Consider the following 16,260-nt stretch of genomic DNA (forward strand, 5'->3'; position numbering starts at 1 on the left):
TGACCTCGGGTAGAGCAGAGGGACTGATTAACTTTTTAAAATATTTGCATTGGGATTGAAACATTAATCGCTATTTTGGAAAAGTTAATAATATACACAATTATATTGGCTTTATATCATTCCTTTGATGCACCATTTCTGAATGTTATTTTGAACCAAATTTTAAAATTTTAAATTATGGCCATTCCAAATTTTATTTCAATTTCTTGGTCCCCCTTCTCTTTCAACAATTTCCCAAACTAACAGGAAGGCAAAAAATATTATTGACTAAATTTTAAATTTTCATTAAAAAAAACTTATGAAAACAATTGTAACCTAAACAGAACACATTGAATAACGCTTATTTGGGCATTTTCAATGACATACTTATTATTCTCTTTAAAAGATTTGAAATTTATTGATATTTTGCATGTTTCAGTTAGTAGCATAACGAAAATGATGTAAAAATAATTTAAGGATACTTTTTGTTTAGAAATTACTACAATTAACTGGAAATTTGAAGTTCAATGTAATCAAAAAGTAAAATGTTTTCAACCAAGCTTGACCGGTTTGGCCAACTTAATTGAAAATTTAATGTTCAAAAAGAAATGAAAATTTCAAAATTAAAACTTTTGCATTGCTGTGATTTTAAATCGAAACTTAACGAATTTCTGGAATAATGATTTTTTTATATGATGAAATCTATTTTTTTATTCAGGCCATGGCACATTTTACTTCAAGGTTTTGTTCCCCTCTTCATAATCTTCTAAAAAAAATAAAAGTTGCATTGAAAAAACTTGTAAAATCAATCGATTAAAACTGAATAGTTTAGTTAGATGCATGGTTATTAGGGTGCCCAGAAAAAATGATCCCCTGCTCCCCATTCATCTGAAAATGATGACAAATTTTGTGTAAAAAATGTGTGATCAGGATCAGGAACTGATGAATTTATATAACATTCTGGTGTATTTTCATCTAGTTCACATTTTTACCCATTTTCAACTTTCCAAAATTCATTTTTTTTGTTTTGCTGTGCAAGCGATAATTTGGATTATGTAAGGCATTTGTGTCGATTTTGAGGCTGAATTTGGTGAACAAAATGTTTTTCATACAAAAATTACATTTTTCAATCACTATTCAAGACTGTTCAGGATCGAGCTTAACAGCTATGGTATGTTCAACGGAGTTGTAGAGCATTACTTTATCAATAAAACTCTCCCTTTTGAAAAAATGGGTTTTCATACATTTTTCAGGATTTTCCCATACAAACTTCACATTCGAGCCTCAATAGTTGACTGATTTTGCTCATAATTGGCCTAGAGGCCTAAAATAGTTCAAGGAACAATATTCAGCATGTGGCGAGGTATCCCGAGCAGACGGAAATAACGTGGGAATAACAGTTTTTGATATTTGAAAATACTACGCCAATAACAATTTATGTTATTTATAACAGGATTTGTTATTCGTCGTTATGATTTTTTTGTTATTGGATTGTTATTGTAATAACAGACTAATAACATTTTAAGTTATTTTTCGAACAAATCTTTGTTATTATTTTTTGTTATTTTAACAACTAATCCGATCATCCTAATAACAGTTCGAGTTATTCTTCCATAACAAAAAATGTTATTCCAAAGTTGTTTTGGCTTTCAACCAACATCAGACCAATAACAAATTTTGTTATGATAACATAAACTGTTATTAAACTCTTATGCAAAAAAATATTTTTCAGGAAGATTCCATAACATTTTCTGTTATTTTAACAGTATTTGTTATTGAAATGGCATGAATTTTGTTATTACCGTCTGCCCGGGATGGAAAAAAGTCTCATAATCTGGGCACCCTAATGGTTATCAATGCATGTTCCATCTAATATAGACTTTATATTAAAAAAAAACAAATTAGGGACTATTTTTTTCTAAAATTCGAAAATCAAGCATGGGATTTTAAATTTCTTTTTGTTGTACCTTTAAAACTTATGTATTTTATTACGAGGAATTAAGGGCAGTTCAATTATTTTATGAAGCGATTTCTTGCCAACATTCAAAAGTTTAGCTGATGGTAAAAGTTAGTGCCATTCCGAACCAACTTCGACCTCTTCCTCCGAGCTAATTTATTCAACATTATTCTAACCACTTGATATCATCTAATCTGCAATCTCAGTACTTTACATACAAGCACACACATGCACACGCACAAATAAACATCCATTACCCTATCGCGCACACACACACAGCTGCACCAACGAAAACAAATTCGCCTTGATTTTACGACTTCCCCTCCACAGTTTCTCTCTCTGCTCTGAGTCTGAATCTAGTAGGCAACTGCAACTGCTTTCTCAAAACTTTCGGAAAACGGACGTCGCCGTCATTAAAACAACTTTCTTTACCCTCAAGACATGCACACATACAAACGAGCACACATACAGAGGGGCACGCAACTTGCTCGTGGTCCTTCTCCGGTCCAAACTATTTAAATGTGAGTGTCTGTGTGCGAATGAGAGGGTAAGGACAAGACAAGAAGAAGAAGAAGCCCAACAAGTTCTCCCAATGTGGGTGGCAGTAGGCGAGCGGCAAGTTTGGGAGTAATCCCTGGGATGGCCACCCTATCAAAAACTTGCCACCTCACCCAGCCCACCCACTTTCTTAGCAGAAACTCACAGACAGAGACAGAGAACTTCTTGCGTTCGCGTGAGTGTCTGTGTGCGGTGCGGCCTGCTTGGATATCGGTGGGTGGTTAGTTGTTTAATAAAAATTCAAAACCCCCTTGTTTTCGCACAAAATTTCCTTTCCTTGCGACGACGAAGGAAAGGCTGCCGCTGCTAGGGAGAACGCAACGCAACTTACGAACGTCCCCCCACCCCCGATTGGGTGTAGATTTGTGTGTGTGTGGCGTAGTGCGTGGAAGGTGCGTGCGGTGGGTGGTGGGTTGAAAGGAGGGAGGAAGTGCATCTTGTGATAGGAAGGCAGTTGTTTTAAAAATTTTCGGGAGGTTTTTTAAAAAGAACTGTTTGCGGAAAACAGGAAGGCGATCTTCAGCTGAATCTTATTTTTTTTTTAATTTAAAAAAATAAAAAGCTCAATTTGATCCTTCAAATTCCACAATTTTTTTTATCAGTAAGGCTAATTTCAATTTTGTTTTCAGTTTTTGTCCCTCCAAACAATAAACACTACTATTATCTGAAAAAAATACATAAAAAAATAGAGTGATAAAGTATGAAGTATTTTGTATTACTTTTTGTTCAAGATTTTGAAAATCATGTTTGAAATTTGAGATGTTTTTCTAAAATAAATAATTTTATGATTTGTTTTGAAGCTGGCTTCGGTATGGTTTTTATTATAAAGTCATTTATAAAATTGATAATCATTTGGAAATAAATAATACGTTAAACATTACAGTCCAGACTCGATTATCCGTAGGCCTAGGCAAAATTTCACTTCGGACAATCAAATCACGAAAAAAAAAAATTCGTTGTTTTTTTTTTCTTTATTTTTGGGCATTAGTATGGCTCTAAACTACTCTAAAGTGATTCAGAATTTTTAAATCCATGATGGCGGCCAAAATGGCGGTGACGAAATAGTAAAAAATGCAATTTTCAATTTTATAGGCAATCAACCATTTAAGAGCGAGTCCACGAGCAAAGCATACCCATCTCGCATCGACCTCACCAATCTCCCTGAAATTTTCAGGGGTTGTTTGTACATATAAAACTAGCATCTGGCCAAAATATGAGCACTCTAGGTCAATGGGAAGTGGGGCAAATCGGGACACAAATTTTGAAGGTTCAAAAACGTCAAAAATCTTTAAAAGGCTATAACTCTGGTAAAATTCAATATAATTTCAAAATTCGAGATGCATCTGAAAGGGCTTAAAAATTGCAACAAAATGTAGTATAGAGCATTCCAATTGGTTATATCTAAAGGGAGTTATTGGCATTTTAGTGAAAAAATAGCATAATTTTCAAACTCAAATAAAAATGTGTTCCATTCAGATATCAACTCGGTTCGACCTGCAGCTCTGGGACGTCTGGGACTACCATCTGAAATTGAGAACGCTTTCAGTAAGGCAGTTTAACATATTAAATATACACTTTTACTTTTAGTGAATTCTTAGGTAGTACATTTTTGCTCGGGGAACCCCTTTAGATAAAATTTTCCGGTGATAATTTTATCATATTCGTGTTCCTGAGACAATTTCACAATAGAAACATGCATAAAAATGTTTATTTTCATCCATTTTAACCCTTTAAAAAATTAAAGTTATAAAAAATTAAGAAGCTGCTTTTTTCTGGTGTCATCTAGTATCTTTGGAAACGAACTTGATTTTCAATAAATGTGAATCGAAGATTTTGTTTAACTTTCATTTTTTAAAGGGTTAAAATTGATGAAAATAAACATTTTTATGCATGTTTCTATTGTGAAATTGTCTCAGGAACACGAATATGATAAAATTATCACCGGAAAATTTGATTTAAGGGGTCCTCCAAAAAATTCACTAAAAGTAAAAGTGTATATTTCAAGGTATATTTAATATGTTAAACTGCCTTCCCAAGGCGTTCTCAGTTTCAGATGGTAGTCCCAGACGTCCCCTACAAGCTGCAGGTCGAACCGAGTTGATATCTGGATGGAACACTTTTTATTTGAGTTTGAAAATTATGCTATTTTTTCACTAAAATGCCAATAACTCCCTTTAGATTTAACCAATTGGGATGCTCTATACTGCATTTTGTTGCATTTTTTAAGCCCTTTCAGACGCACCTTGAATTTTGAAATTAAATTGAATTTTGCTAGAGTTATAGCCTTTTTAAGATTTTTGACGTTTTTGAACCTTTAAACTTTGTGTCCCGATTTGCCCCACTTCCCGTTGACCTAGAGTGCTCATTTTTTGGCCAGATGCTAGTTTTATATGTACAAACAACTCCTGAAAATTTCAGGCAGATTGGTGAGGTCCAAACGACATCCCATACAAAGGGGTATGCCCTGTTCGTGGACTCGCTCTTTAATTTGACTAAAATGGGGTCACAGAACTTGAATTTGATGTAAAAAGCAAGAAAATAAAAAAAAACATTTGATTTGATTATCCGAAGTCTTATACAAACCTACGGATAATGGAACTTCGGATAATCGAAACTTCGGATAGTCGAGGCTTCGGATAATCGAGTTTGAGTTTGATTTCACTGAAATTTGATATATAAAATCATTTTTTTATTGCTGAATTTAAACGTGGCAAAAAAAAATTAAATAACCTCATTCATTGCAAATTGTTTGCATTATAACTTTGAATGATGAAATGTTTTAAAGAAATTAACACAAACTATCATACTTAAATTTTAAATTGCGCTTCACGAAAAAAAAAATAAAACCTGAACAGAACGAGTAACACCAAGCAAAAAATGATATTATCAAAAAGAAAAATGTCAAGGCAGAAATTAAGCAAAACAATGCATTCTTTGAAACCTATAAATAAACATTGCTAAAATAATAAAAAAAAGCTAACGCAAACAGGGTAAGCAATAAGAAATAAAAATGTTCAATTAAAAATAAATAAATAAAAACCAATAAAAAGTAATAACAACACAAAGAAAAAAAAACGAATTCAATTACAAGAAAAATAATGTAAATTTTAGCTTAAAACATAATGAGAGATAAAAAAAATTGTTTAATGTTTACAGATAAAAAATTAAAAAATGCCTCAAAAAATATACTTTACTTATTCCACATGAATTGATGTAAAATTACATTGGAAAAAAGGTAATATTCAACCCTCCACATTTTAAACCTTCAAAAATTGAACTAATTTTAACTGTAAAAAATCAATTGATGAACAATAAAAAAAATGGAACAGTAGAAGAAAAATGATGAAAAATTGAAGGAAAATTTTCAAAGAGTTCAAAAGAACAAAAACGAAAATTTGAAGGAGAGTTAGGAAAAGACTTTCATCGGAATATACATAACAAAGAAAGCTACACAGAAAAAAAAAATCATGGTAATATTACATCTGGGAAGGGGTACATCTTTTATGTCAGAAAAAAGGTGTAATTTTACCTCTGGAAATGTGTAATTTTTCCACTTTTCTGTTGTAATGTCACTTTTTCAGTCTAAATTGAGGTAAAATTACATCATAAAAGAGGTAATATTCAACCTTCCAAAATTAAAGCTTCCAAATTTACATTATTTTTTTCTGTGTAGTAGAAGTTTGAAGAAAATATAACCTAAAAGTGAAATTCGAAAATATAGGTGCACTAAAAATGCAGAACAAGTGATAAACCAAAAAAAAACACAATTAAACTGGAACAAAAAAAAAATAAATGAAAAGATCAAAATCAAAAAATCTACAGAAAAAATCATTAATTTTATTACAATGGCCACAAACTGAATTTATCTCGTGTCTTGTTACTGCACAATATTTGAATATTTTTAATTTGTTTCTTATAGAAAAGACACAGATTAACAAAATTAGTGTATCGAGTTCTAAATTTCTAGTTTAAGAGTGCTTTAAACCCTATTCAGACTGTAGTACCAATTTGCCCCATATGAAGGTATTTTTTGCAATTATCATTTCTTTGTAAAAATAAAATACACAAAAGTAATTTATAACACCACAAAAAACAGACATAAACGGTGAAAGACGAGTAAGGTAGATGGAAAACGATTAAAAACTGATGTAAAAACTAAGATAGAAAAAATAGCAGAGAACAATAAACATATTAAAAAATATAAAAAGAAAAAAATCAGTAGACCTAGAGAAGAAACACAAAATAAAAACAAAGGAGAAATGTTTACAAACCGTAAAAACATAACAAGTTCAATCAAAAATGTTAGCAAAAAAAAACTCTTTCATAAAATAAATAAAACTGAAAGTAACTTAACTATGTGTATTAAAAAAACATTGATACCGTCATAAGGGGTGGCATTGGGTCTGGGCGGTGAAATTGGGTCATACAAAAAAGCCGAAAGCACCCCCGAGACCCAATGTCAGCCCTGATAACGGTAATATAAATTAAAAAAAAAAATAGTAGAAAAACCCACAAAATACAAGTATGAAAATATTATGACCATATTTTTTCTATTGCTAACAAAAAAAGATCAACTAACAAAAAAAGTTTTAAAAAAAAAAAAATAGGAAAATTTAAAACCATGCATAAAAACATTTTTTTTTTATTTCAAGCCCATTTTTCTGATATCATGAAATAATAAGTATCGCAAAATGCTAAATACATTGTGACAGTCATACTTCTGTCAAATATTTTCAAAATTAATTGATATTTTCAAGAAAATATTTTTTGATATTCAAGAAAATATTTTTTTTTCAAGGTGTTGTTTAAAATTTGGATGTGGAGTCCCAAAATTTAACTTGATTGCAATTCCGATTTCATAAATAAAAGAAATTCATTGTATCCTATATAGCTTGCAATCTCAAGTTTTTTCTATAAAAAAGTTATTTTCAGCAACAGTTTTTCTTGCCTCTTTTTACGAGAAAGCATGTGGGGGAGGGGAAGAAGGAAGAAGGTGTGGGGAAAAAATTGAAATAAGATATGAAATCTTAAAAACAAAATTTAAATATTCATATTTAAGTTTATTATAAAATTAAAAAATATTGCAAAACTAAAATTTCTCGGCTTTTTTCAAACAAAATTGAAACAAAAAGCCTAACTTTCAATGGAATAGCATATTGAAAATAATAATATAAGCAAACTATTGATGAATTTATGATCGCATACATTTTTTCTAAAGTTTCACACTTTATTCTGAAACTATGAAATAATGGTTAATATTGTAGGAATATATTCAATGAACAAAAAAGCAAGGAGGAAATAAAATATATTTTAACCCTTTCAGGCCTGATATATGACCCAAAAGTCAAAATTGAAAAACAGCATATAAATTTCATTTGGTCCTTCAAATAATTTTCACATCAGTAGATTTGTTTTTTGAAAATTTCGGCCTGAAAGAATTAAAATATTTCTAACATAGTTTTCATTAAACAAATTAAAAAGCCTGAGCCTAAGTAAAACTTTAATAAATGTCTGAATTTACATAGTTTACGTGTATCTTCACATACTACACATAAATTAGAATGAAATTACATTAAAAGATAAAACTCAAACAAATGTTTCAACCATAGTTTTTTTTCTGTGTATCCTGAAACACAGAAAAACAACTAAAAAACAAAAAAGTGGCAAGATTATGAAAATGTTCAATGAAGGTTATTTACAGGTTTTAATGAACATAACAACGATAATTTATCAATATAATAAAAGAGCAACAAAATAAAACAATTTTATATTGAGATTGATGCCTTTTTATATCTATAAATCATGGTCTGCGAGAATGTGTAAATTTACATCTTTTCTACGTAATTGCACTTTGTCATTAATTGAGGTCATATTTAATTTAACCCTCAAGTTTTATTCCTTCAAAAATTACATGTTTAATTTTTTCAACGGAATAATCAACCACTTTAAATAAAATGCCTCTTCAACAAAGTAATCCATGAAAACGCAGCGACTACTAGACCACCATCGATTTGAGCAACAATCGCCCGTCGGAAACTTTCCTCAACTCATTTTTTTTGCTCTATTCAGTAGTTTCAACTAGTCGAAGAAGTTTTTTTTTGTTAATTTTTGCTTTTGTTGTTTGTTTGTTGATATTTCCTCACCTCGACAGCGTTCAATTGCTTGTTTGGCCGTAACAGTAGCGGTAGTAGCAGTAGTGGTAGTGGTAGTAACAGTGGTAGAAGTAGTAGCAGTAGCAGAGGTACAGTAGTAGTACTGAAAACTGCTGCCGAATTACTAGCAAACATTGGGGGGACCCGCGACGGGGTCCGAGTCTTCATCAAATACCGCCCGTGGTAGAACACGCAAATACTGCTCATATCCCCACTCTGCTTTTTTGTTTTGTTTTTTTTTTTGGCACTAGTTTCGGTTTGTTTGTGTGTTACTTTATTTTGTTTTGTTTTGCTATTGTTTTGTTACTTTGTTGTTTCGGTTTGTTAGGCTTTGTTTTAAAATAGGAGGTGTTTGGTGGTTTTGTTTGCTTTTGTAGGTTTTTGTTTGTATTTTGTTTCGTTACTTTTTTGTTTGTTGGTTGGTTGTTGATTTTTGTTTTGTGTATGCAAACCAGTGCAAACCCTGGAATCTTATCTACACTACCTCTGGGAGATTTGAGACTTTAAAATTGATTCAATCGAAAACATTTTGCTCTTTTGCTCAATTTATCACAATTGCACACCGATTTGAGCTTTTCTTGCGTTTTTTTGTGTTGCTGTGTGTCGAATGGAGACGCGCGGTAGGTTGCTCTCAATTTTGAGGTTAGGGGGAAAATTTTGAATTTTTAAGCATTTTTCCTAGCGGTTTTTTGTTGTTGCTGGTTTTTGTTTTTTTTTTCAAAGCACTCTTTGTTTCTTTGCACTTTTTATTCTTGAAAAATTTTCTTCTTTTTTTTTCACACCATTTTGTTGCAAAGCCGAAAAGTGGGAGATTATTTGCCGAAAATCTCCCAAAATGAGCCAAAAAAATCGAAAAGGGTTGCGCGTTTTTTTTTCTTCCTTCACAATTACTTTTTTCCGCACTTCCGATCGAGGGACCCCCCGTCAAAGGGGGGGTTAGTAAAAAAGAAGTGGACCTAGGGGTCCACCACCACCACCTCCAAAAGGGGGATGGTAGCAAACGACGACGACGACGACGAGCTCGCACGCACTTTTCTCTCGCTCGAAAGTTGGCGAAGAAATGACGGTGCCGCGCGTAAGATGGCAGTCCTTAAGGTCCTCGCGCCTGAATGTATGCCACCCTCATCACCACCCCCAGTTGTTCAAAATCCCGGGTTGCTGCTGCGAAGAAATGTGTGACACACGAAAGTTGTTTAATAACTGCATCACAATTTTACAACACAACTGAGTTTACTGGCAGCTCGGGGGGGAGGTCGTAGTATGGGTGGACTGGACACTAATACAGAGATACAAGCGGACGCAGCAGCAGCATCGAAGGAGGCGAATCACGGGATGAAAGTGGACACGTGGATAATGAGGTGGTGGCGCGCCACCCTAGCGCTAGCCAGTCCTTGGACTTGGAGCGTTCTTAGGTGGAAATGTGGAAGGGTTGCCGGTTTTCCGGTTTCAGTTCTTGACAAATATCAGAAAGAGTTCATTGAAATTTTGCAATTTTTATAAACAGTAGCAAAACTAATGTATTTTATTGAGCCTTTTCTGATAATTTTCGATTTGTTTTTTCAAGCTGTGCCTGAAATTTAAAATTATTGTTTTTTTATTTTTCACCTTGAAATGCAGTATTTTGATGAAAAAAAAATAACAATTGTTAGTGAAACAGCAAGAGAATAGGTTTAACAAGATTTTAAAATAAAAGAGTCGCTAGAAAAGTTGCATTTTGCATCCTATTGACAAATTAAAAAAAAAAGTTTTTTGTCAAAAAAGTTGAGGAGAGTTCCGAATGTGAAATATGACTGTACTAAAATTTTCAGAATAAATAATCAAACGATTATTTTTCTATATTCATATTTAAATGGAACAATTATCAGCAATATAGATATCATGCAATTTTTCGATAGTAGCATAAGGCCGTTGCAAATTAGTTTTAAGTTTATGTCCTTCGGCTTGGGAGGGAAACCCAAATTACAAGCCAGTTAATTTTCAAAAAATCCGATGTGTGGTCCCAAAATTCAAATTTTGTTAAAAGACTACAATGCCTTTATTTGCATTGGTAAACGTTATGCAATGAGCTTATAGCTTATAATTGATTTGGCTGGTTTTGCAACTAAAATTTGAATATTTAGCAATAGCTTAAAGCTTGAGCCTGAAATTGGGCTTAGAGCACGTTTAAACTTTTTATAAATTTAAATTTTTGAAATATTGTTGAAGTCCGAGTCGTGAATTTTGAAATAGTTTTTGAGTCAGAATTTTAAAAGTCATGCTTAAGTTTCAATACTTTTAAACTTATCCCTATTTTTGATTAGACTGGTACAAATATTTTTTAAAGTTTTTATCATTCCCCGTTCCCTTTATATTCGGCACGAAAAAATCAGGGGACAATTTTTTTCCCCAAAGAAAATTCAAATTTAAACGGAAATTCAATTGCAATCAGCTGAAATCAATTTAAAATGCATTCTCCTGCGTTTAGAATCAATTTTAGGTTGTTTGGATTTATTCAAAAATGTTTTGAATTTTTGTAAATTTTCGATGTACAGTACCGGCAAAAAATGTTTTTAGTTCTATTTTTTCGTCAAATCATACATTTTTCTAAACACTATTAGTTGCAGAACAACTGAACTAGTGTAAATTGCATTTTAAAACTTTTGAGACGGTGGCTTGTTATTTAATTTTTTATATATATTTTTTTACCAAACTAAACTTTTCAGACATTGAATCCAATAATATTACTCAGTTATTTTTGGTAAAGAAAAGTAGCCTGTTTCATCGTTTGATAAGGACAGGAAAAGTAAATAGTTTTACGACGGAATTGCAAAAAAAATACTTTTCCAAACAAAAGTGTCCAAGTGGTTTATTGATGGAAACCATAAATTAACCTCCAAAACTCAAGCACTTTGTTGTAAATGTTAACAAATACAAATTTAAGTCAGAATATAGAATAATCGAGTATCTTAAATCGATATTATGATTACTTTTTTAATATTTAATTTTATTTTATTTTTAATTTTAATAACTTTATTCAATAGAGATTGAGTTGGATTCAAATTTAACAATCAACACATGATTAAGTATGTAGGATGTTATCGATCACCAGTGGTAAATTGTCTTTAAAAATAACAATAAGGGCTAGTGATTTTTCGCGATTTCGCGGAAGCCGTGTAATCCGTGAAATTTGTAAAAAAAATAATAGAACTATAGCTTTTCAGAGCAATAAATCATTAATTTTTTTATTCTCATACTTTAAAAAAAATGCAAGGCGAATTTAGAACTGTTTTTTTAATATTGTTCATTACAATATTCTTAGATATACCTACAGATAATTTATTGCAAATTTCCATAAAAATTTCTTGAATCCGCCAGATTCTAAAAGAATGTAAAAGAACGCTATTAACAAATTACAGTAAAAGAAAATGTAAAAAAAAAAGATCTATATCATTTTTTACTCTTATAAAGTTAATTAAAACATCGATGAACAAGTTGCATATAATTTGAGATAAATGAATGAAGTTTTGTGTTCAATCGGTTTAAAATACAATACAGGTTGAAATAAAATTTACTTCGCATTTTGAAGTTAACATGATTTAAAAAAAATACCAATATTTTTTTTAGGAAATAAATATAATGAGCTACTTTATACTTTTTTGGAAATTTTTCTGTACATAATTATGCTTGAATAAAACATTTTCTGTCATTTTGAGCAGATTTTAGAGTTCCGTGAAATTGCCGTGAAATCCATGGTTTCCAAACTAACATGCCTCGTAATTTCGATATTTTTGCCGTGAAAAATCATTAGCCCTAATAATAATGTCAACAATTTTATTCAAACTAAATCAAAACTGTTTTTTTACTATTGAATGTTGTGTTTACTAAGAATATTTGTTTGTTCTGACTTGGTAGAGTTTTTAAAGTTATTTTCCGGCTAATGTAAAAATTGTTTTAACAATCTTGAGTTTATAAGCTTTTAACAAAATTAATTTAAATTTTAGGTAAATTGTTAAAAAGTAAGAATTTGGACTGAAATTTGTTACATCTAGTTGTGTGTATAATATTATCGATTTATATTGCATTTTAAACTGAATTCAAAGCAAGAATCAAAAGTGTTCACATTTTATATGAAATATGTTCAACTGAAAATGGCTTTAAATTTTGAGATTTTTTTTTTAAAAGCACATCTTATTTATTATTAACAAACTTAGACCGTTGAAAATATTTTTCAAAGTTTATGATGAAAACCACCCCAACCCAGCCCCCAACAAAAATGGGTCCAAAAAATCAGGGGACAAAAAAAATTGTTGAACAAACTTCTGGAAACAGATCGTAAATTATTAATTTTTTTACAGAAATCTAAATATTTTAAAATGGTTTAGTTATGCTTTAAATGATTATCAACACATGTAAATTAATTTTGAATGGTTTGCAATTAAATGCATGAATATTTTCATTGAAACTGTAAAGTTTCTTAAAAAAAATTGAATGAATTAAACCATACACCACTCCATATTCGCCATTAAAAACTCGCAACTTTCCAAGGTTCTCCTGCATAGTTTCCATCTGCACTATTATTCTTTCTTTATTATTTTTTCTTAACTCTTTTTTTTTCTCTCAACTTCCTCAGCAAACCGCGCGCGCGGTTCGGCTCTGCGTCGCAGTTTTATTCTTTCGCGCACGCCCCACACACCGCCGCAACCGACGAGCAGATTCAAATAAATTAAATAAACAAAGTGCAATCTGCAATAGCTGCATCCAAGCAGGCCTGCTCACACTTACACTCAGAGATTCGTCGGCAAACGCAAACTTAAATATAGTTTGTTGTGTAAATAAAAGGAGCGAAAAAAGTGTCGGAGGCAAAAAAAATCGCAACACTTTTTGTTGACGCTGGAACTACTGGCAGCACTGGTCACTGGTCTTGCAAGAAGTTTCAAACTTTAAACGAGAGCGAGAAGGCAGCATGTTCCTTCGCGCAAGGACATCACCGGAAGGATTGAGGGGGGGTAGGGGGTGTCCAACCCCCACCAACACCACCATCTTGGACGTGAATCTGGCAAGGTGGAAAGGGTTTCCCACTCCACCGTCTTGACCGTCTTGCAACACTGGTCTGCCTTCGAAAAATTGCCTTCTTCTACCCAATCCAAGTAGACAATGCGTCGATGCACTTCTTTTGCATACGAGGAGCGCCGAACACATGCGAATTCTGCACACACACACACGCGCTTTCGGCCTACTGCGATTGCCGCCGCACATGTGTGTCGTGTGTGTGTATGTTATTGCGAGGGAGGTTATGTTTTTGCCTGCAAACTGACCATCGTCGTCGTGTCTTCTTCGTCTTGTTTGCCTTTAGGAATGTCGTCGACGGCGTTGCTGCTGCTGTTGTTGCTATTGTTTTGCCTCCAAACGCATACAATCTTGACCACTCGGACGCATCTCGGTTCCTTCGGAGGTTCCAGCAGCATCCGGAATGTCCGAAGCGCAAGGTCCGAAGACAATTTGGCACTTCTTCGAGATCGAAGGAGTCCGCGAGGGGTTCATTCGGAAACTGACCACCGCACTGGACAGCTCACGAAGGTCAGCCTGCTTCGATTACTTCGTAACTCTTTGACAGTGTCGTTTCTTTTCCTTTTGGAGAATAATAAATTAGTTTAGTGGACACACCCGGGTCCACCCGGGTGACCTCGACGGACGGTGCGGTCCTTCGCCCTTAAGTCATCATCACACTATAAAAAAAAGAGAGCTGCCTGCACGTGTGTGCATCTTTTGTGTAATTTAAACCCCCTGGTCCGGAATGTCTGCAGCGCCGCGAATCGCGACAGCAACGCACACTACGATTCACAAAAAAAACTTACATCTAATGACAGGTAAAAAAACAATGCAATTTATGTACTTGTGCTCTTTTGTTGTAGCGTCGCCAAATGGTCAGCGTGTGTAATCCGTTTTCGGCGACGACGTCACCCGCTGTCAAAGCACTCCGCGGAACCGAAACCGTACCGAAACCGTACCCCGCCGAGATTCTCTGGCCAGCTCCGTACGCCAGTACGCCGCTGCTACTACTACTGCCAGACCGAACCTGGCTGCCTAGAACTACTGCCGCCGCTGGAAAGTATCCGCGCGCGTGTGTGTTTGTGTGACGCAGCTTTTGAAGTTTTATATTTCATCGATTTTCGCGATTCGCGCGTTCCCCACCCGTTTCACCTTAAAACGCGTCGCGTGCCTGTTACACTTCCCCTTAAAACGAGGCTCGCAGCAGGCCGTGTGTTGTTTAATAAGAATGGTATCAGGTTTTTAAAAAAGTTCGGAAAAATAAATAAAAAAAAACAATTTTGTTTTGTTGATTTATTCAAACATCTCAAGAAAAACAATGTAAATGAGTCAAAACAGAAGTGTGTTTACAATTCGTTTGTTTTTGCTTGAATTGTCACCCACCACTCAAACTTGACAGTTGACGCAAACGTCAAAACAATGCTTTCCAAGGGTCATTTTCGTTAAAACCTGCATAGTGCCACCCTCCAACATCGCAGCAAGCGAGCGCAGGAGGGTGGTGGTGGGTGACGCAAATGTGACAGCCGCGAAAGAGTGCGGTGACGGCGGAGAAAGAATGAAAGCGCGCGGAGAAAGAGAGAAAGCATAGTCATAAAAAAGAGGATGGCGGTCCGTTTCTGAAGGGTGATGCTGTCGTGTTTGCTCGATTTCTTTTTCCAGATGATGGCGGCGGCGGCGCAGAATGATTTTTAATGTACTTTCGCCGCGAAAATTGCGCGGTAGAGTTGTGAGCCGTTTGAACAAAAAAGTATGGAGTTTAATTTTAATAATAAAACGTTGCTTAATCCACCCTTAGGTGGTTGTTGCCTTCCTCTCATTCAAAGGGTAATGCTATCCAAAATAGACACGCTCGTGGGAAGGTCTTTAAATTACCTATCCAAAGTTAGGTCGCATGATATATTTGGAATACGTTTTCATCTAAATATCTGAGAACTAGCCTCCAAAAAGTGTATAAATAACTCTTAAGTGCTTATAACTTTGGATAGGGTTGTCAGATCTTCAATGTTTTGGACGCGTTGGAAAGGTCTTTTGATTACCTGTTCAACGACGGGTTGCATGATAGATCAGGACAACGTTTTCTTCGTGATATCTGAGATCCGGCTTCCAAAAAGTGCATAAATAACACTTAATTGCTAATAACTTTTGATAGGGTTGTCAGATCTTCAATGTATTGGTCGCGTTGGAAAGGTCTTTTAAATACCTTTCTAAAAATGTATTACATGCTGGGGTTTCTTACAAAAACCACCCTTTTTACAATCTTCCGGACATTAGGCAAAATCGTTTTTTTAGCATAACTTTTGAAGTACTTTACTAAACTTCATAATTTGCAATAGGGACTTATGGGACCCCAAGACGAATCGAATGAGACCAAAACGGTCCAAATCGGTTAAGCCAGTGCTGAGATAATCGAGTGCATATTTTTTGGTGCACAGACCCACATCCCTACACACACACACACACACACACACAGACATTTGCTCAGAATTCGATTCTGAGTCGATAGGTATACATGAAGGTGGGTCTAGGAGGTCTAATTGAGAAGTTCAGTTTTCGAGTGATTTTATAGCCTTTCCTCAGTAAGGTGAG

General features: G+C 33.8%; 2 protein-coding genes across 5 annotated transcripts in view; one reads left to right on the top strand and one right to left on the bottom strand.

Annotated features, from left to right (window-relative positions):
* LOC6038318 overlaps window positions 1-14,658 on the bottom strand; it is a 32,984-nt gene extending 18,326 nt beyond the window's left edge. The window contains exon 1 of one of the 4 annotated variants that reach the window (XM_038261748.1): window positions 14,519-14,658. Coding sequence is in view for 2 of the 4 variants with exons in the window: in XM_038261729.1 (XP_038117657.1) it covers window positions 9,131-9,174 (44 nt within the window). In the remaining 2 variants the exon portion in view is untranslated. Of the gene's footprint in view, window positions 1-8,637; window positions 9,847-14,518 lie in introns of those variants that run through there. The other 3 variants (XM_038261729.1, XM_038261738.1, XM_038261756.1) reach the window with 3 other exon arrangements.
* LOC119769414 lies at window positions 13,954-14,940 on the top strand. The gene is made up of 2 exons (XM_038261767.1): window positions 13,954-14,202; window positions 14,538-14,940. The coding sequence occupies exons 1-2, from the start codon at window positions 13,981-13,983 to the stop codon at window positions 14,760-14,762; spliced, it is 447 nt and encodes a 148-aa protein (XP_038117695.1). The 5' UTR covers window positions 13,954-13,980; the 3' UTR covers window positions 14,763-14,940.
* Window positions 14,941-16,260: the final 1,320 nt, after the last annotated feature.

Source organism: Culex quinquefasciatus, chromosome 1, assembly GCF_015732765.1.
Source record: "Culex quinquefasciatus strain JHB chromosome 1, VPISU_Cqui_1.0_pri_paternal, whole genome shotgun sequence".
NCBI lineage: Eukaryota > Metazoa > Arthropoda > Insecta > Diptera > Culicidae > Culex > Culex quinquefasciatus.